The 16,318-nt window shown below is 46.0% G+C and overlaps 1 protein-coding gene across 3 annotated transcripts in view; it reads left to right on the forward strand.

Moving 5' to 3' along the window:
- The window catches only part of TTLL11 (tubulin tyrosine ligase like 11), a 225,814-nt gene that overhangs the window by 118,715 nt on the left and 90,781 nt on the right, over positions 1-16,318 (forward strand). Inside the window, exon 1 of one of the 3 annotated variants that reach the window (XM_044264984.1) lies at positions 1,999-2,039. The exons of the other annotated variants lie outside the window; for them this stretch is intronic. Coding sequence (XP_044120919.1) covers positions 2,035-2,039 — 5 coding nt within the window. The 5' untranslated portion in view covers positions 1,999-2,034. Of the gene's footprint in view, positions 1-1,998; positions 2,040-16,318 lie in introns of those variants that run through there. 3 annotated transcript variants of the gene reach the window in all.

Here is a 16,318-nt window from a genome sequence, read left to right on the forward strand (position 1 = left end):
TTCCAGCTTTTTTTGTAGATTCTCCTGGAAACTGTCATGTAATTCAGTAGCAGCCACTAGAAAGCCTTCCCTCCCTTTAATTTATGCCAAAAAACCATTAGCAGGACTTTGACACAGACTGAAATCCCGCCGTCCGGCCCCAAAGGCCAGCTCCACATGCCAGAGCAGACCTTGAAGGGCACTCAGGGAAGAAATGGGGAGAGGAGTGTAGCTTCCCTCTGCCTCCCCTTGTCTTTCCAGTCACCACCAAGCAGGCACAGACATGGAAATTAAATAGCAGTACCTCTTGCGGGTGGTTCAGATGATACACGGACCGTGCCTCCAACAGTACCCGGCACGTGGTAAGCACTCAGTGAGAACAGCCATGGTGTGGTTCTTGGTGGTGGCCTTGGGGAGCTCCCAGCAGGTTGGCAATGATACATCAACAGACGATGCCAGGACCATTGGGTGAATACAGTGGGAGAGGCTGCCCAGAGGGAGAAAACAGAGATTGGGCTGGGGAAGGGCTGGCCACTATGTCAGATGGGAAAACCGAAGACGTGGGCCATGTACGTTGGGGCAGAGATGGTTTGGGGTGAAGGTCCTCTTGGGAGGACCACATTTATTCAGTACAGTTCCACAGGGGAGAGCCGAGACTAACAACATTCCAGAAGGCAGATTTGGGCTAAATGTTAGCGAAAAGTTTCTAATAATCAGGGTTTTCTAAAATGGAGCAGGGCTGCCTGGGGACCCTGCTGTCTGTCGCCAAAGGGCCCATGCAGAGCCAGCGAATGCGAGAGGTAGAGGAGGGAAGCCCAGGCTTTGGTACCAGAGAATCACACTTGAGCCAAACGTGCGCGCTTGCCATGTGATGCCAGGCAGACCACTTGATGACTCACTGGATTCCGCTTTTCTTGCGAGGATCCAACGCCAAGTGCAAAAGCACTTTCTGAACTGGGGAACACCATGCAAAGTGTGACTTTCGCTTGTTGCCATCTTGATAATTTCTGCTGAACAAGTCTTCGTTATGTCTCATTAGTAAATGCTTGTGGATTGGGTTCATTAATGAACTGATGATTTCCTCCCAACCTGGTCCTAAAGCTTGAATCTGGTCTTTCCCCAGAGCCTAGTACATAATGATTTTAAAATATACCTTAAGACACATAGTATAGTGTCATGTCTACACTGACTCTGAAAGCAATGCCCCCCTCACCCTGAGCAGTCCTGCAATGCCAGCCTCTTGGGAACTGTCAAATCCACCACAGAGGATCCCTGCAACCCCCCGCTTGGCAGCTAGAGTCTAGGGCTGTGGATTCTGTGATCCTAAGCATCGCCTAACTTGGACTTGGAACAAGTTGTTCTCCAAGGCTCAGTTTCTGTATCTGTAAACTGAGACAGTACTGGGGTGCCCGGGTGGCTCAGTCCATTAAACATCTGACTTCAGCTCAGGTCATGATCTCAGGGTCCTGGGATCGAGCCCCACATCTGACTCCCTGCTCAGTGGGGAGTCTGCTTCTCCCTCTCCCTCTGCCGCTGCCCCCTGCTTGTGCTTGCTCTCTTTCTCTCTGTCAGACAAATAAAATATTTTTTTAAAAAAAAGAAAAACTGAGACAATACCAATTTCTTACAGTTATTTTGAGGCTCAATGTCAAATGCATGTTTATTCCATTGCTTGTCAATGGAAGGGCTCAGAAAGCGGCATAGAATGGCCATCATCAACTGACTTTTAGAGTTCTCAGACATGGTAGACATCACTGGGTGAACGGTTGCTATTCCAGATAATTGCTGTAACTTACCTAATTACAGAAACATACATAACACCATTTTCTCTATCTGCGTGATATTTTGAGGTGCCCGGATTTGGGGCAAATATTGGATAAATGAAGACCAAATCTTAAATCGGTACCAATTTCCTTCCTGCCCCAAGTATCTCCATTTCTCAGTACGGAGAGCTGCCCAGAATTGTGCCTCTGGTTTCCATTCTGCCGTGTTCCCACCGGGCTCATGTAAGGACGGAACTGCAGCTCTAGAAGCCTCCGCTGTCTCCTCCGTCCAATGGGGTAAGTGTAGCCACTTCGTAGGGTCATGCAGAGGATTAAAGGAGATCCGGGGACGGGGCTGACAGAGCTGTTCCATCGCTGTCACTTCTAGTACCAGCTATGAAAAGGACGAGCTCAGTGTCGCCTTGTAAAAAGAGACCCTCGGTAAACAGGACTTTCTTTGATTCCTTTTCAATTTACAATCTCCTTCAATCCTCTCACGGTGCCAGCATAACGAGGCTTTATAGCATCGGCCAGCTGACGAAGGAACCACGCTGGGAGGGAAAAATGCCCCAGGTCTTTTTTCAGTGGGGACCACTTGCAGCTGAGCTCGCCTCTGGCTCTGGGAGATCACGGGGGCGAGCAGCTTCTGTGAGTCTCTCCTGTCATTTCTGAACAGGAGGCTCCGAGCCAGCGTTCCAATATTGGAACTCCGCACATCTAGCGGCTGAGGCAGGGACGGGGCTGCCGGGCGTCTGGTCTCAGAGGACAGTGTCTGTGATGCTCCCGGTAGCGGAGGCTGGGAGTGAGCGCCCCCAGACGCCTTGTTCCCCACTTCCGTTGTCCTTTGTCACGGCGGCTGAGTGACTCCAAGTCAAGCTGCCTCCAGCAAGAAGCAGCACGCAAAATGCCTCAGTACATGCACGGCATCTTTTCTTTTTTTTTTTTAAGATTTTATTTATTTATTTGAGAGAGAGAAAGTAAGAGAGAGCCTAAGAGCAGAGAAGGTCAAGAGGAGAAGCAGACTCTCCATGGAGTTGGGACCCCGATGTGGGACTCGATCCCAGGACTCCGGAACCATGACCAGAGCCGAAGGCAGTTGCCCAACCAACAGAGCCACCCAGGCGCCACCCCCACCCCACCCGGCATCTTTTTTTTTTTTTTTTTAAAGATTTTATTTATTTATTTGAGAGAGAGACAGTGAGAGAGAACATGAGGGAGGAGAAGGTCAGAGAGAGAAGCAGACTTCCCGTGGAGCTGGGAGCCCGATGCGGGACTCGATCCCGGGACTCCGGGATCATGACCTGAGCCGAAGGCAGTCATCCAACCAACTGAGCCACCCAGGCGTCCCCCCACCCGGCATCTTAATGCAAATTGCAGATAGACATTTTCCACGTACTTGGGGTTTAGCTCTTCAAACCCAAAAATTCATTTTTAACTATTTGGGATTGAAATCGTTCTAAAAGGCATTACATACCTGCTTCCTGAAATCGAAGGAACATTAATTTGACATTTTTTTTTCTCTTCTTGGGGCCCTAGAATTAAGAGGTGGACCAATGAATTGGCTTCCCGAAAGCAAAACAAACAAGCAAACAACCCTCCCACCATTGTTAGCATTTGCCTCTTTCCGTGGTGTAACTATTTCTACTGCAAGTGATTTCATGCTGTCAGTGGTTTTTAACAGCCAGGTGGGAAGACTGGAGAATATTTACGGGCTGCTTGAGTCCCTGTTGCAGGAGGGAATGGAGTAGGGTGGAGAGGACAGGGGCCCCCAAGCCCTGGCAGACCTGGCTTTAGTCCTCATTTTTCCTGCTTGAGAGCTGGGCTATCCGGGCTATCTGGGCTGCACTTAACCTGAGTTTCTTTATATAAACTAAGATAACAATGACTACCCCAAGGGTGACAGTAAGGTCTGCTAGGTCAGGGCTCCCAAAGTCAAGCGCTGTAGGGGCCAACCAGGTGCCGTCACGATTGTAACCAGCTGGATGGGCGCTCTGACAAATACAGAAACAGAGGTTCTCAGGCTTGGCCAGGGAACTTCACCCAAGCCCCAGCCCAGGCCCTGTCTCAGACCAATTAAACCAGAATTTTTTGGGGACCCAGTAAGCAAAATGTTTTTGTGATTTTGGGAAATCCCACAGGGAGATCAGTTACTATGGCAGGACTCGTTCGTGGTGGTGACTTGTGACCTACTTTCTTTAAAGGACGTAGACAATGACCTTTAAAATAATTTTTCTCTACAGTATTGTCCTAAATGGCAACAGTAAACTTTGGGTGACTTTGGGAAATTGTTAAGTTGTGTGGTGTGGGGGAGGGGGAGATGAGGTAGGAGGGTTGGCAGCACTCTGATTATAAAGGGCCTTGAATGCCGGGCCAAGGAGTTTTAGGCTTCGCCTGCAGGCAGAGGGGAGGACCCCGTCCTCCAAAGTTGGCAAGAGAATCGTTCCTGGTTGGCCCATTGAGCAGATCAGATCAAACCATTCATTCTTCAGAGCAATCCCCGCTCCAGCCCTGTGTTCCTGCCCTTCGAATTTGCACAAGTTCCTTTTATTTAAAGTTATCTCTTCCATGACGTTCACCACCCGTACTGGCAGGAACAGTCTGGTGCCGGAGAGAATTAGAGGGATGGGACCCCAGAGGACCTCCTTTGTTCATATGATTAACCCGAGTATTTTTCAGAGAAGATTTGATTAAAAGAGATCATCGGGGGTTTGTTTTCTGCTGTATTTTCTGGAGAGAGCGTGGCCAATGACCGTCATTGCACCTGCCTGCCCTCTCCGTGTGCATTTTACAAAGCAGGTGTCGGGCAGAGCTTAGGGGGCTCCGGTTTCTAATGAGTTGCTTGTTAAACCACAGGCCTCCAGATTGTGTCGCTACAGTTGCTAGTTTATTCAAGGAAGAAACCCTGATAGTACATTTTTTTTTCACCCTGAAAACAAGCATATTCGATTCTTTGCTGGTACCATGGTTTTCTGAGATGGTTGTTGTTTCTGTTACTATTACTGTTTATGGCCCCCAGGTCAGTGGTGGGTGCTTGGCAAATATCATTGTCTTATTGAATTTTCATAGGGTCTTTGTAAATACTGGTTTTTCAGAAGAAGAAATCTGGTTTTGAAGAACTGAGTCGTTCCCCAAGGTCACGTGCCTGGTAGGGGTCATGCTCAGCGTTGGGCTCAGCCCATGTTCCTGTTCTTGGCTACAGCCTCTTTGCTACGCTGTGCTCATGGCTATCTGCTTGTCTGTGTTTAACTGGCAATGTTCCATGATATAGGAATTTGTATTTTGGTTGAAGAGCATCTGGAAAATAATAAAAATAATTTTTAAATATAGCTTAAGACGCATAGTATAGACGCAGATTAAACACCACTACTACGTCCCCAGGACTAAAGTCATTCCATGGAATTCACTTAAAGGAACAAATTTAGCATTTCCCTACGATAGCAGTGAAGTTCCAAATTCCGGAATTACCCCAAGGGCAAGCGTTTACTTCAGTGATTATTCACGGCATAACCAGCCTTCCTGGGCCATATTCATCATTTGGTTAATTTGGTCATAGTTTGTTCTTCCTTCCAGGAAAATGGTGATTGCATAGAATCACTTTTGATTAGGGATTTGTAAACATCACAGTAACTTGATTTTTCACTTTCTTACTGTTAGCTATTTACCTTTTTATAATATGAGGATAGGTTTGTGTTCTTTGATCAGACATGACAAGAGAATCATTCATTGCTTTATTCAGCAAACATTTTCTGGGTACCTCCTGTGTGCCCTACGCTTTCCTATGGGAGGGGATGGAGCTGTGGAGGTGACCCATGGGGTATGTGGCCTGGAGCGTGCATTCCGAAGGGGGGACAGACACTAAGCGCACGGAGAAGGGAATGCAGGAAAGTGGGGGGGCGGGTACCAGTGAGCATGGTGATGGGCTGGCAATGGGGTGATGATATGGTCTTGTCTCTTTGGAAGATAGACATTTCAACAGATAGATATGAACTCCAGCTTCTAGGCATTTGTAGGTGTAACACTGACTGTCTTGACTGTACTTGAGCAACATGAAAGTATGTGAAATGCGGCAATTGGTCATTTTGCTGAAATATAAATTATCTTCCTTTGTGAAGGAAGGAGGGGGTTTTTGCCCCTGGCTAAAATAACTTGGGCATCACCAAAGAGGTAAAGTAAGTGTTTAGGGGGTGTGATGGGTCTTCCCTGCGCCCATGGAATCAATCCACACAGATCCTATTCCATCCATCGATGCAACAAAACTTTAACTTAGCATCTGTTTGGCCTGTATACCTAAGAAGCAAAGCTGCAAGGCTCCATCCCTGTCTTTGACAAGGGAGAAAAACACGTACAAATACTTCTAATACAGTCTGCTCCTAATAGTCATGAGGGATGCGTCAAGAGAACTTTGTGAACCTTTTAATTGGCTGCTGCTTATTGTCATGGAGAACTGAACAAATTGTTCATCAGCCCGCTGGCCTCCTTCACTAGATCAGTGACATGTGAATTCCTACCTGCCCCTTGGAAGGGGTGATCCAAGGTCAGGCAGGATGCCTTCCAAATGTCATCTCATTTCTGGCGACAGTTTTGGGATCGGGATTGCTGTCTCCATTCCCACTGTCACCTGTCGCGACCTTCAGGACTGCCAGTGCCGGGGCAGACCGTGTGCCATCCTATCTATATTCTGTAGGTCTGGAGTGAAGGGGCAGGTGACACGCCTTCTGGAACCTGGGGACGTTAGCCTGGGTATTGCAGAATGAGAGAGAGGAGCTTGTCAGGCAGAGAAAGGGGAAGTACCAGCAGAGGGGACCACATGTGCAAAAGTGTGCTATATGAAAGAACAAGCTTATTCAGGCAAAAAAGAGATTGCAAACTTGGGGGAGGGGAGGTGCGGGAACGTGGCAGGAGATTAACTTGGAAAGGCAGACTGGAACATGATGAAAGGCTCTAGTGCACTTGGAGGCAGGGTCGACAGGATTCCTGCTGGCCACAGAGAAGGAAGGGGACAGGGGAACCAAGGCTCCTCCCAGGATTTTGGCCAGAGTGACCAGGTGGCACCTGGAAAGACGGAGATGCTGATCTGTACCACACACATATCCTGTGGGGGACAGTCCCCAAGACAGACTAGTTAACAGATGAGAAAGGAGCACTTCGGACCAAGGTGTTTGGCCGTGGTGCTGGAGAGAAGGGCATCGACCAGAGAGAACCCTCCTGGCTCCACTTAGCAGGCCACGTTACTGGGAACCGGGGTGGGTGGGGGGAGTGCTGGAGGGTGCACTGACCATGAGGTTGTGCGGGAAACAATTCCCTGAGGTCAGGAATGCAGCAGGGAGGAGAGATTTCAGGGGAAGGAACGAAGCCGGGCTTGGGACAGGCCGTCTTTCAGTTACCTTCGGGTGGAAGATGTCTAGAGCCTGTCCAAAAGGAGAGACGAGGGAGATTTGGGCCTGGGCTGTGAAGCCAGACCACGCGGGTGCCGACTCGAGCTCTGTCACCAGCCCGCTGAGTGGCCGGGGCAAGGTACCCGACCTCACTAAGCCTCAGCTTCCCCTGTGGCACCTGCGGTATCAGCAGCACGCACACTAGGCTGTGAGAATCACCGGACAGACACGCCTAGAGGAACTGGCATGTTGGTGCTCAGCGAACGCAGTCATCAACGTCACTGTCACCGTCACGACTCATTTCACAGCCTTTGGCTTGTCAGCAATAGCTGAGACCATTGCCAAAGATGAGAAAAGGGTGAGGAAGGGAGCTGCCTTCACCTCCGTTTCTCTTAGAAGCCGGTGCCAAAGACGTTGTTCTAATACTCGGGGCTCACTTTCGTGATGGACGTGGCTTCAGTTGAGAGTTTCTTAAAATTAACTGCAATTTTAAGAAGGTAAGGAGTAAGCCTCTGGCTGTATTCAGCGATCCTGAGGTTCCCTTTACGCGAGAGCTCCTTGGAACACACGAGGAAGATAATGACAGGCTCAGCACAGTTAAAATGTTTTAATGGGGAAAAATGGATGTGAATGGCAGAATCTGAAATGCATTAATTTTCAACATTGTGAAATTAATTGGCTCCCAAATTTAGCTGGCTCCTGCCGTAATTGGAGTTCTGGGGACCTTCCAGTTTTCCTGTTACCTTTAGCCAACATTTCTTGGTTCGATGGTGAATAAAGACCTCTTTGTTTAATTAGAGTTGAATCATGTTTTGAGAAATTAGTAATCTAATTAAAATTATATTTCCAGTTTATACGAGGTAGAAAAAGAAGAGATCAGCACCTGGTCTGTGGAGGCTGTTCTTTCTCAGGCGGTGACGCAGGGCACCCCGAGAGGAGGGACACAGGGTCCCTGCCCTCAGGCTGTCCAGGATCTGCAGGCCAGAAACAGTGAAATCAGCTCAAGGTGATAAGTGGTCTTAGTCCCACAGGGCCCAGAGGAGAAAGTGATTTCCTCTACCAGGTGGGTCAGGAAGCACTCTCCAGAGAAGGGCACCCTAGAGGTGGACCTTGACGGGGGCCACTCTGACCGGAGGCCGGTTGAAGGTTGTGGTGGTCCAGGAAGAGCCAAGGAGATCAAAACTAGGCCCGGATCCTGGGGACAGCGAGGAGAAGCATTTTACTTCTCCTGTGGTGGCTGGCAGATGTGGGAGAGTGAAGGAGGGGCTTAAATGGAGAGAGCAAGGAGGTCATGGATCATAGATGCTCACACTCCAAGAAAGGGAGAGGCAGGGAAATAGGGAGGAAGTCCAGGGAGGACACTGAAGGTTTCCCTCAAGCGTACACTCTCACATAATTTAGGAACAGGACTTGTGACCATCAAACACATACGGGTTTTTCCCTCCGCCCTCCCCCATCCAAAAGCAGTACATTCCTCTGAAAGCTTCATACACCGAAATGTCGAAATGTCATAAAGTGAAGAAGCAATTACCATTAATTTACATGGAAAAAACCGTTTGCGTTCCCAGACCCCCAAATTGCCTCTCTTAGGCTTTTCTGGTACTGGAGGATACACCCGGCTAACGGAGAAGAGAAAGCGTGGTGCTCACAGACACCTCAGAGCTCTGGGGGTGGGTGCTGAGATGCTGAGTGTGTTTCTGGGAAGGAGCTGGCGGGGACCACCCTGCCCCCCCACCGCCACCCATCCTTCCATGGACCACTAACATGGAGCAAACGCCATTCTCGATTTTCTCCTCTTTTCATAAAATCCACTTTGGATTTTTTTTGGGGGGGGGGTTGGTAGGTCTTTCACAAAGGCCGAATGGAGGAATGCAAACTTCTGAAAAGCAAGGGATACTGTGCTCAAAGCCTATCCCCCAGCCTCGCTATTTCAAGCGCTGTGCTGGTAAGCTGTGCTTTGAGAGACGGGATAGATGTCTGACCTGTGCCAGGGTAGGAATACCCAAGAATGAGCTGGGTTTTAGGTTCCAGAAATGAAGGAAGACGAGCCAGGCTGGAAGGTGGAAGAGGGAAAGGCATTTGTCCCTTCTGGACAAATTACCTTTTCAGGTAGCACGAGAGATTCACTCAGCTCACCCTCCCTGCCCCCCTGCCCCCCTGCCCCCCTGCCTGCTGCTCCTGTTGTCCAGTCCTTGCTGAGCCAAAGTAAAGCTTTGACTGATGAAAAATGCTCTTCAGAGCTGTTACGGTGGCTGGCGGGTGCCTGATTTGCAGACTGCAGGCTGGGCTGAACCCCGGTGGGGTGGAGGTGGGGGGGTGACTGGGATGTTGGGCCTGGGGTGGGGGGAGACTGAGTCTGGCGGGGATGCAGCCTGAGCCTAGCAACAGCGCCACAGAAGATTACTTTTAAATTACTTTTCCTGTGTATGTATGTATTTATAAACAAGACATAGAATTATTTTGTATATCGATTTTTATATGAAGGATATAACACGATACATGTATCCTTTTGCAACTAGCCTTTTGGCTTAACACTGTTTCTGGTATTTATCCTCTGTGATGGATTTGGATCTATGCTGGGTCTTTTTTACATTTACTTTTCTGGTATATAACATTTCATTTAATAAACCACAGTTTATTTTTCTATTCCTTCCTTATTAGTTCACTTGTACTGAGGAAAAGCCAGGTTGTGTCTCAGCTTTGCTGTTGGAAGCAGCGTTGCTGTGAACAGCCTTGGTACGTTGCAGGATTTCTGTGGGGTCCGGACCTGTAAGAGGAAATGGGCGCCTTCTAGGTTACTGGTTATTTTTTTACTATCAAGCTTTATCTGTTTGGTTTGCTGCCATATCCTTTGCACCTCCAACAGTGCCTGATAAATGTTCAATAAACATTTGTTACAAGAACGAATATTGACAACTGATTCCCCAAAGTAATAGTACTAACTTGCATTCCCCCCAGTTTGTGAGTACTTCCCTTTTTAACATTCTTGCCAACACTTGGTTATTAAGCTTGCTCATGTTTGCCTGTCTGATATATATTAAACTATGTCATGTTGTTTTTAATTTGCATTCCTGTGATCATTAATGAGGATGGGCATCTTTTCACAGACTTATTGGCCATTGGATTTCTTCCTCTATCAATTCACTCTTCATATTCCTTGCCATTTCTGTTTTGTTTGTTTGTTTTGTTTTTACTGACGTGTATAAATCCTTTATTTAGCTGAGGTTAAAAATCCTTTGATGGTTTTATGGGTTATACCTATGGTTGCTCAGGCTGCCAATTGTCTTTTATCTTATTTTAGTTTGACTTTTAATAAACAGAAGTTTTCAATTTTATATAGTAGAATTTATCAGTCTTATTATTTGTTAAGAATGGTAACTTTATTTCTTCCTTTCTAACCCTCATACGTTTTATTTCTTTTTAAATGTCTTTGCTCTAATGATTACAGGCATGCTCGCCTTACTTTTGATCTTAAAGGGACTGCTTCTAACGTGTCACCATTGAGTAGAGGTAGACATCTCTTCTTGGGTTATTTTATATTATCCTTGCAATCCTAGGTTATCCTAGGATTATTATTAGGTTATTTTTTTCATCTTTATTGGATTTCTTTCCAGGTATTCTCTTTGGGTCTGTTCTTAATTTATTTTGTCTTTCCAAATCATTTTTCTTCCCTTAGGCTTTGGTTTCTTTTGTTTGAAATTTTGACTATTTTAAACATACTTAGCTAGGATACTGTGGTCTGCCTCATCTTTTTTCAGGGAGGACCATCTCTTCATGCTTTTCAAATGGAGTCTGTCCTTTGCTTCCTTTGGATTACATAGCCACTGAGTCACCAAACATTTACTGGGTAACTACTGTATGCGACAGTCTTTAGATCCAAGAACTCATGTGAAGAGTACTTGTCACATAGTTAGTGCTTACTGTCTGCAAATCCCTTGTCCAGCAAAGGGAGATGAGGTAGTGATCAAGAGCCCAGGATTTGGAGTCAGGTGAATCCATTAATTAATTAAGATTAAGTGTGTCACCCTTAGCAAGTTAACAAGTTGGTTAACTTTTTAAAACTCTAGCTGAGTTTTAAAGGGTGCCTGGATGGCTCAGTTGGTTGAGCATTTACCTTCACCTTGGGTCATACTATTGGGGTCCTAGGATCGAGCCCTGTGTCGGGCTCCCTGACTAGTAGGGAGTCTGCTTCTCCCTCTCCCCCTCCTCCTGCCCATGCTCTCTCTCACTCATATAAATAAACTCTTTTAAAAAGATTAAAAAATAAATCTCCAGTTAACTTCTTCTATTACCATTAGATATTAATAGTATCTCCTTCCTAGAGTACATCTGGATACCTGTGATATAAAATGCTGAGCACAAGATCTGACACAGAGTGAGAACCAATGACAAAAGCTGTTACCATTTGTGTCCATTTTCCCATTTGATCCTCACAATGGTTTTATGAGATGCATCGTTATTGTTATTTGACAGACATTGTATGAGCATGTGGAAACACTTAGTAAAATATTACTAAAATATTGGGTTTTCATTAATGTGTGCCAAAGGACTTTCTTGGATAAACATAAAAAACATCATGCTGATGGAAAAGAATATAATACCATGGGATGATTTAAACCCAAATTCTTGCCTTCTTATTCAGAGGTGTCATTACAGGAATTTAAAATCATATAAAAGACCCAGAGAAACAGCCTGGCATATTGGAAAAGGAGGAGTAGAGAAAAGGTTACAAATTACCATTTAATACTATTATTTAGGTGTTACTCTCATGTTTTTGAAGTCTATAGGATGAAGTAGTAAAGTGTTCCAGAGTAATTTGCATATAGCACTCATTCATTTAAAAATATATGGTTTATATGCATAGAAGCTATTGGAGGGAAACATGCTAAAATGTTTCTCTCTGACCTGTAACATTACAGATAATTTTAATTTTTTCTTTAAGCTTTTCTGTATATTCTAAGTTTTCTACAGTGTTGTTGTTGGGCCCCCAGAGGGCAGAACAGAAGTGGAATCTCATCTCCTCTCTTTCCACTCTGAAGCTTGACATTAATGGTCTCAATTCACATCCTCTTGCCGGCCTGTAGTGGTCGCTTTCAGCTTGCTAACCGGTACCTGCCCAGGTTGTCTTACTCTTAAGTCCCTGTTAGAAGTTCTCTCCTGTTCTGCCACCGGTGTCTTCCTTTGTCCATGCTCTCATCTTCAGTTCTCCAAGCAGGGAGGCTCTAACTGCGTTGGCCAACCTCCCCCCACACCCCCATCCAGAGTTAATTCTTTTTGATGGTAAGGAGCTCTGTCTCAGCCAGTCCCTCAGAGATCGGGTTATATACCAGTTACTACCTGAGGCTGCTTTTCTCCAAAGCGGCCAGTAGGGGTCAGTGTACCTAGAGACCGTTAAGAGACTCGGTGCTCCTCCCGCCAGGAGGCTGGTTTCCCTGAGCTCTCCCCGCGAGCAGGTGCTGTGCTCTGCGTATCACACGCTCCATTCCTCTGCGCTCCTTTCTCAAGTCATCCCGGTACCTAAGCTGGAAACCATGGAGGTTTCCATGAACTCTCAGTGGGTTTTCTTGAGCTCACCTGGATCCTGTCGTCCTCTGCGATTTACGTATACCACCCCGGTCCAGTCACCGCCTTCTCCCGTGCAGGGAGCTCTAAGCATCTCAGAACTTATTTTCTCCGCCCCCACCCCCCACCCCCTTTTCTGCATCCACTTCTTTCTTGCAGCAGCCAGAGTGATCTTTTCAAAACTCAAATCTAGCTGGGTAAGACGTAAAACACTACTTCAAACACTTCAACGGCTTTTCCGTTTCTTCATAGACTAAAGAGGAAACCATTTAAAGTGCCTGTGCGTGAGCTAGGCTAGACCAGCGGTTCTCAAAGTAAGATCCGCGGACCTCCAGGCTCCTTGAGTATCTTCTCAGGATACCTGCAGGCTCGAAACCGTTGTCATCGTCAAAATAAAAGGATGTCATTGGCCTTTTCACCGTGTTGACTTTTGCGCTGATGGTGTGATGGCAGTGCCGGGCAAAACTGGTTCCTTCCCCACGCTTAACACACTGCCCCCAAACTGTGTTAGCCGTCGCTGTGTTATTCTTTTTTTTTTTTAAGATTTTGTTTATTTATTTGGTTTGCACGTGCACACACACACACACACACACCCAGGGAGCACAAGCAGGGGGAGTGGCAGGCAGAGAGAGAGGGAGAAGTAGGCTCCCTGCTGAGTAAAGAACATGAGGGAGGTCTTGATCCCAAGACCCTGGAATCATGAACCCAGTCCAAGGCAGATGCTTAACCAGCTGAGCCACCCAGGTGCCCCAGTGGCTGTGTTCTTGATTCCTTTCCACTCTCTTAAAGTTTAAAACAAACGCACAAAACAACAAACGGACAGAAACCTGTTCCACTTAAAGAAAATCCTTGATGAAGTGGTATAAATTATTAATTTAAGTAAATCTCAGCCCTGGGGTACACTTCTTTTTAATATTCTGTGTGGCAAAATGGCAAGTAAGTTTAAAGTGCTTCTGCTGTGGAAATCATAGTGCTTGATTGGAGGAAAGGCTCTCGTGTGGTCGTGTGGGTTATAAGATGAAGTAGTTCTTTATGTCCATGAACGATCAGAAAGCGCCGTTTCCTGGAAAGAAGATTGGCAGGCAAACTGTAGTTATTCAGACTCAGGCATCTGGCAGACATTTTCTTGAAACTGGGAGACGGGGGCTTCTCATTTCAAGGAGGACAACCAATAGCACTTGCCACCAATGATAAAACTCAAGAATATTTAACTCAAAAATTAGAATTTTGGAAAACTTGTATCTACCACCATGAGCTTGATGGCTTTGCAACAGTGAAAAGATTTTTCTGATGAGATCAGTGGTGATATTAACAAACGTCACTTTCTGGTGTTGTATAATGAATTATACAATATTTGGAAAGTCTGCATCAACCAGTATTTTTCAAATATCCAGTGCCTGATGTTGTAAATTTCTATATGAGTACATGATCCATTCAAAGTTCAAGGTAGACCAATAGATTTTCCTGACAGGGTGCAACTTTTATTGATAGGTTTCAGCTCCGACTCTGTGCCTAACCTTTAAGACAGCGCCACCTGGCAAGATTTCGGGTGTGCCAACTTTCCTCCACATACTTCAATCCTGAACACATCACAGCAGACAATGTAGAAACACATATGAGAACCCAACTATCTTTCATTGAATCAGACATTAGAGACACTTGAAAAAATGTAAAACAGTGCTACTCGTTTCGCTATTTTGTGGTGGTGGTGTTGCTGTTTTGGAAAAAAATATTTTTCATAAGCATGTTATTTACAGTAACATATAATGAACCTGCTATTGTTATTTTTAAGTGAATATGTTAAAAAGTTGTCTGTTTTAATTTCTCTTACGGTGAATTGAGAGATTGTAAGTGTATGAAGGACTCCCAAGGGCCTCCCCCACCCTGCCCGCCGACCTGCCAAATTTGGGAACCATGGATCTAGAACCTAGATCTAGAGATCAGGTCTCTGCCCTCCTCTTACGTCATTCCTGGTATTCTCTGAATACTAGTCTCTTTCTGTGACCTCATCATTTCCTCCAGCCGGACTCCCTGCTACTTCAGGGCCTTTGCACATACAGTGACTTGTGCCTAAAATGTGTTTGTTCCGCCTTCACCCAGATTCTCTTATTAACCTCTACTCTCTGGCCAACCCAGCTCAGGAAACCTTTCTCTTTCCTTGCATCCTGTCACATCCATCCTGATGCCCTCCCTTCCAGAGGCTCCGCGCTAATATATTTCATACCTGTTCTTCCACTCTACCTTCAGATTTAAATTAGTGTTCCATCCTTCCTTTATCATTTCCCCTTTGTGCCTATTCTATAAGTCCCACCTCCTCTGCTGTCTGTTGCGTTATATTAGTCACCTCTGTCTGATACAAGAGAGAGGAAAAACTAACTGACATTTTCAATGCTAAAGGAGTCCGTTGATCAATCTTTTCCTTGAGATTGCATACATTTTTAAGAGGGTTCTCACATACCTCTTTACACACTCCAGTGTAATTTACTCTGTAGGTTTTTTTTCAGCTCAGGAAGCAAAGCATCTGCATTTTATCATTAACGAAGCCGATTTTCCTGTCTCTTGTACTTGGAAATCTCTGAAGTATGTGCTTATTTTTTTTAATCTGCCAAACTTCCCATTTTAATGGTACATCATCTTTTATTTTTTTCCTGAGCTCCAACCCCTTGAAGTGTAAACTCAGACCTCACCTATCCTCACAATCAGTGGGAATTAGCCTTATTATTAGATTTTTCTTTGCAAAAAAACTGGGTTATCTAGATCTATCAGCCTGCCCTACTACTATGAAAGGTTCGACAAGATTTTCTTTTTGAACTGTAAAGAAAGCCTTTGTAATAGCTCAGACTATCTGTGCTGTCAGTGAGGGGGTCTGGGAGTGAAGCTTCTCCCAGCCGCGAATAATCCTAGGCAAGCCTCTTTTCCTCTCAGGATCTCGTTCTCCCATTTGTGATATGAATGGGGCTGGATGTTCACAAAAGCTCATCCTGTCCTAAGACTCTGTAATCCAAAGGCGTCCTGGGAGCCTGGGATGCACCCAGACTATGCCTGTTACTGCGGGGTTGGGGGCGGGGGTACAGATGTGGGAGGAAACAATCCTCTGTTTCCAAAGAAGAGTGCCATGCTCTTGGGAGCCAAGTATCAAAACCCCTGAAAACATTAGGTATCATACAGAATGATAGATATTTCTAATATACATCTAGAATACATGTAGCTGCATTTTTTTTTTTTTTAAATACACAACCCTTCTCCCTTTACCAAGCCTGTGGCCACATCCTGGGGCATGATGAGGCTGCAGAGAAGGAGAGCATAAAAAGGTCAAGTCTCAAGAACTCATAGACTTTTAATAGAAAAATAGAATATGCAGCATCCTCAGATCAAGGTGCAGGCCCTATGCCATCAGCAAAGACATCAGGGGAGACCCTCAGAGGTTGGCGCCAACATCACTGAGAAAACTTGAAAAGGGGGACCGAGAAAGAAGAGCTGGGGTGGGGGGCACCGAAATGTCTTTGCTGGGATAACTGGAAGTCTCTGGAAAATGGGCAGCTATCCTGAGGGGTGAGTGAGGTGGCTGGAATGACCGGCAGGATCCACTCAGAGGATCCTGCATAGTATGTCAAGGCCATGTCCAATGGCCACCAAATA

This window comes from Neovison vison, chromosome 9 (assembly GCF_020171115.1).
Source record: "Neovison vison isolate M4711 chromosome 9, ASM_NN_V1, whole genome shotgun sequence".
Classification (NCBI taxonomy): Eukaryota; Metazoa; Chordata; class Mammalia; order Carnivora; family Mustelidae; genus Neogale; species Neogale vison.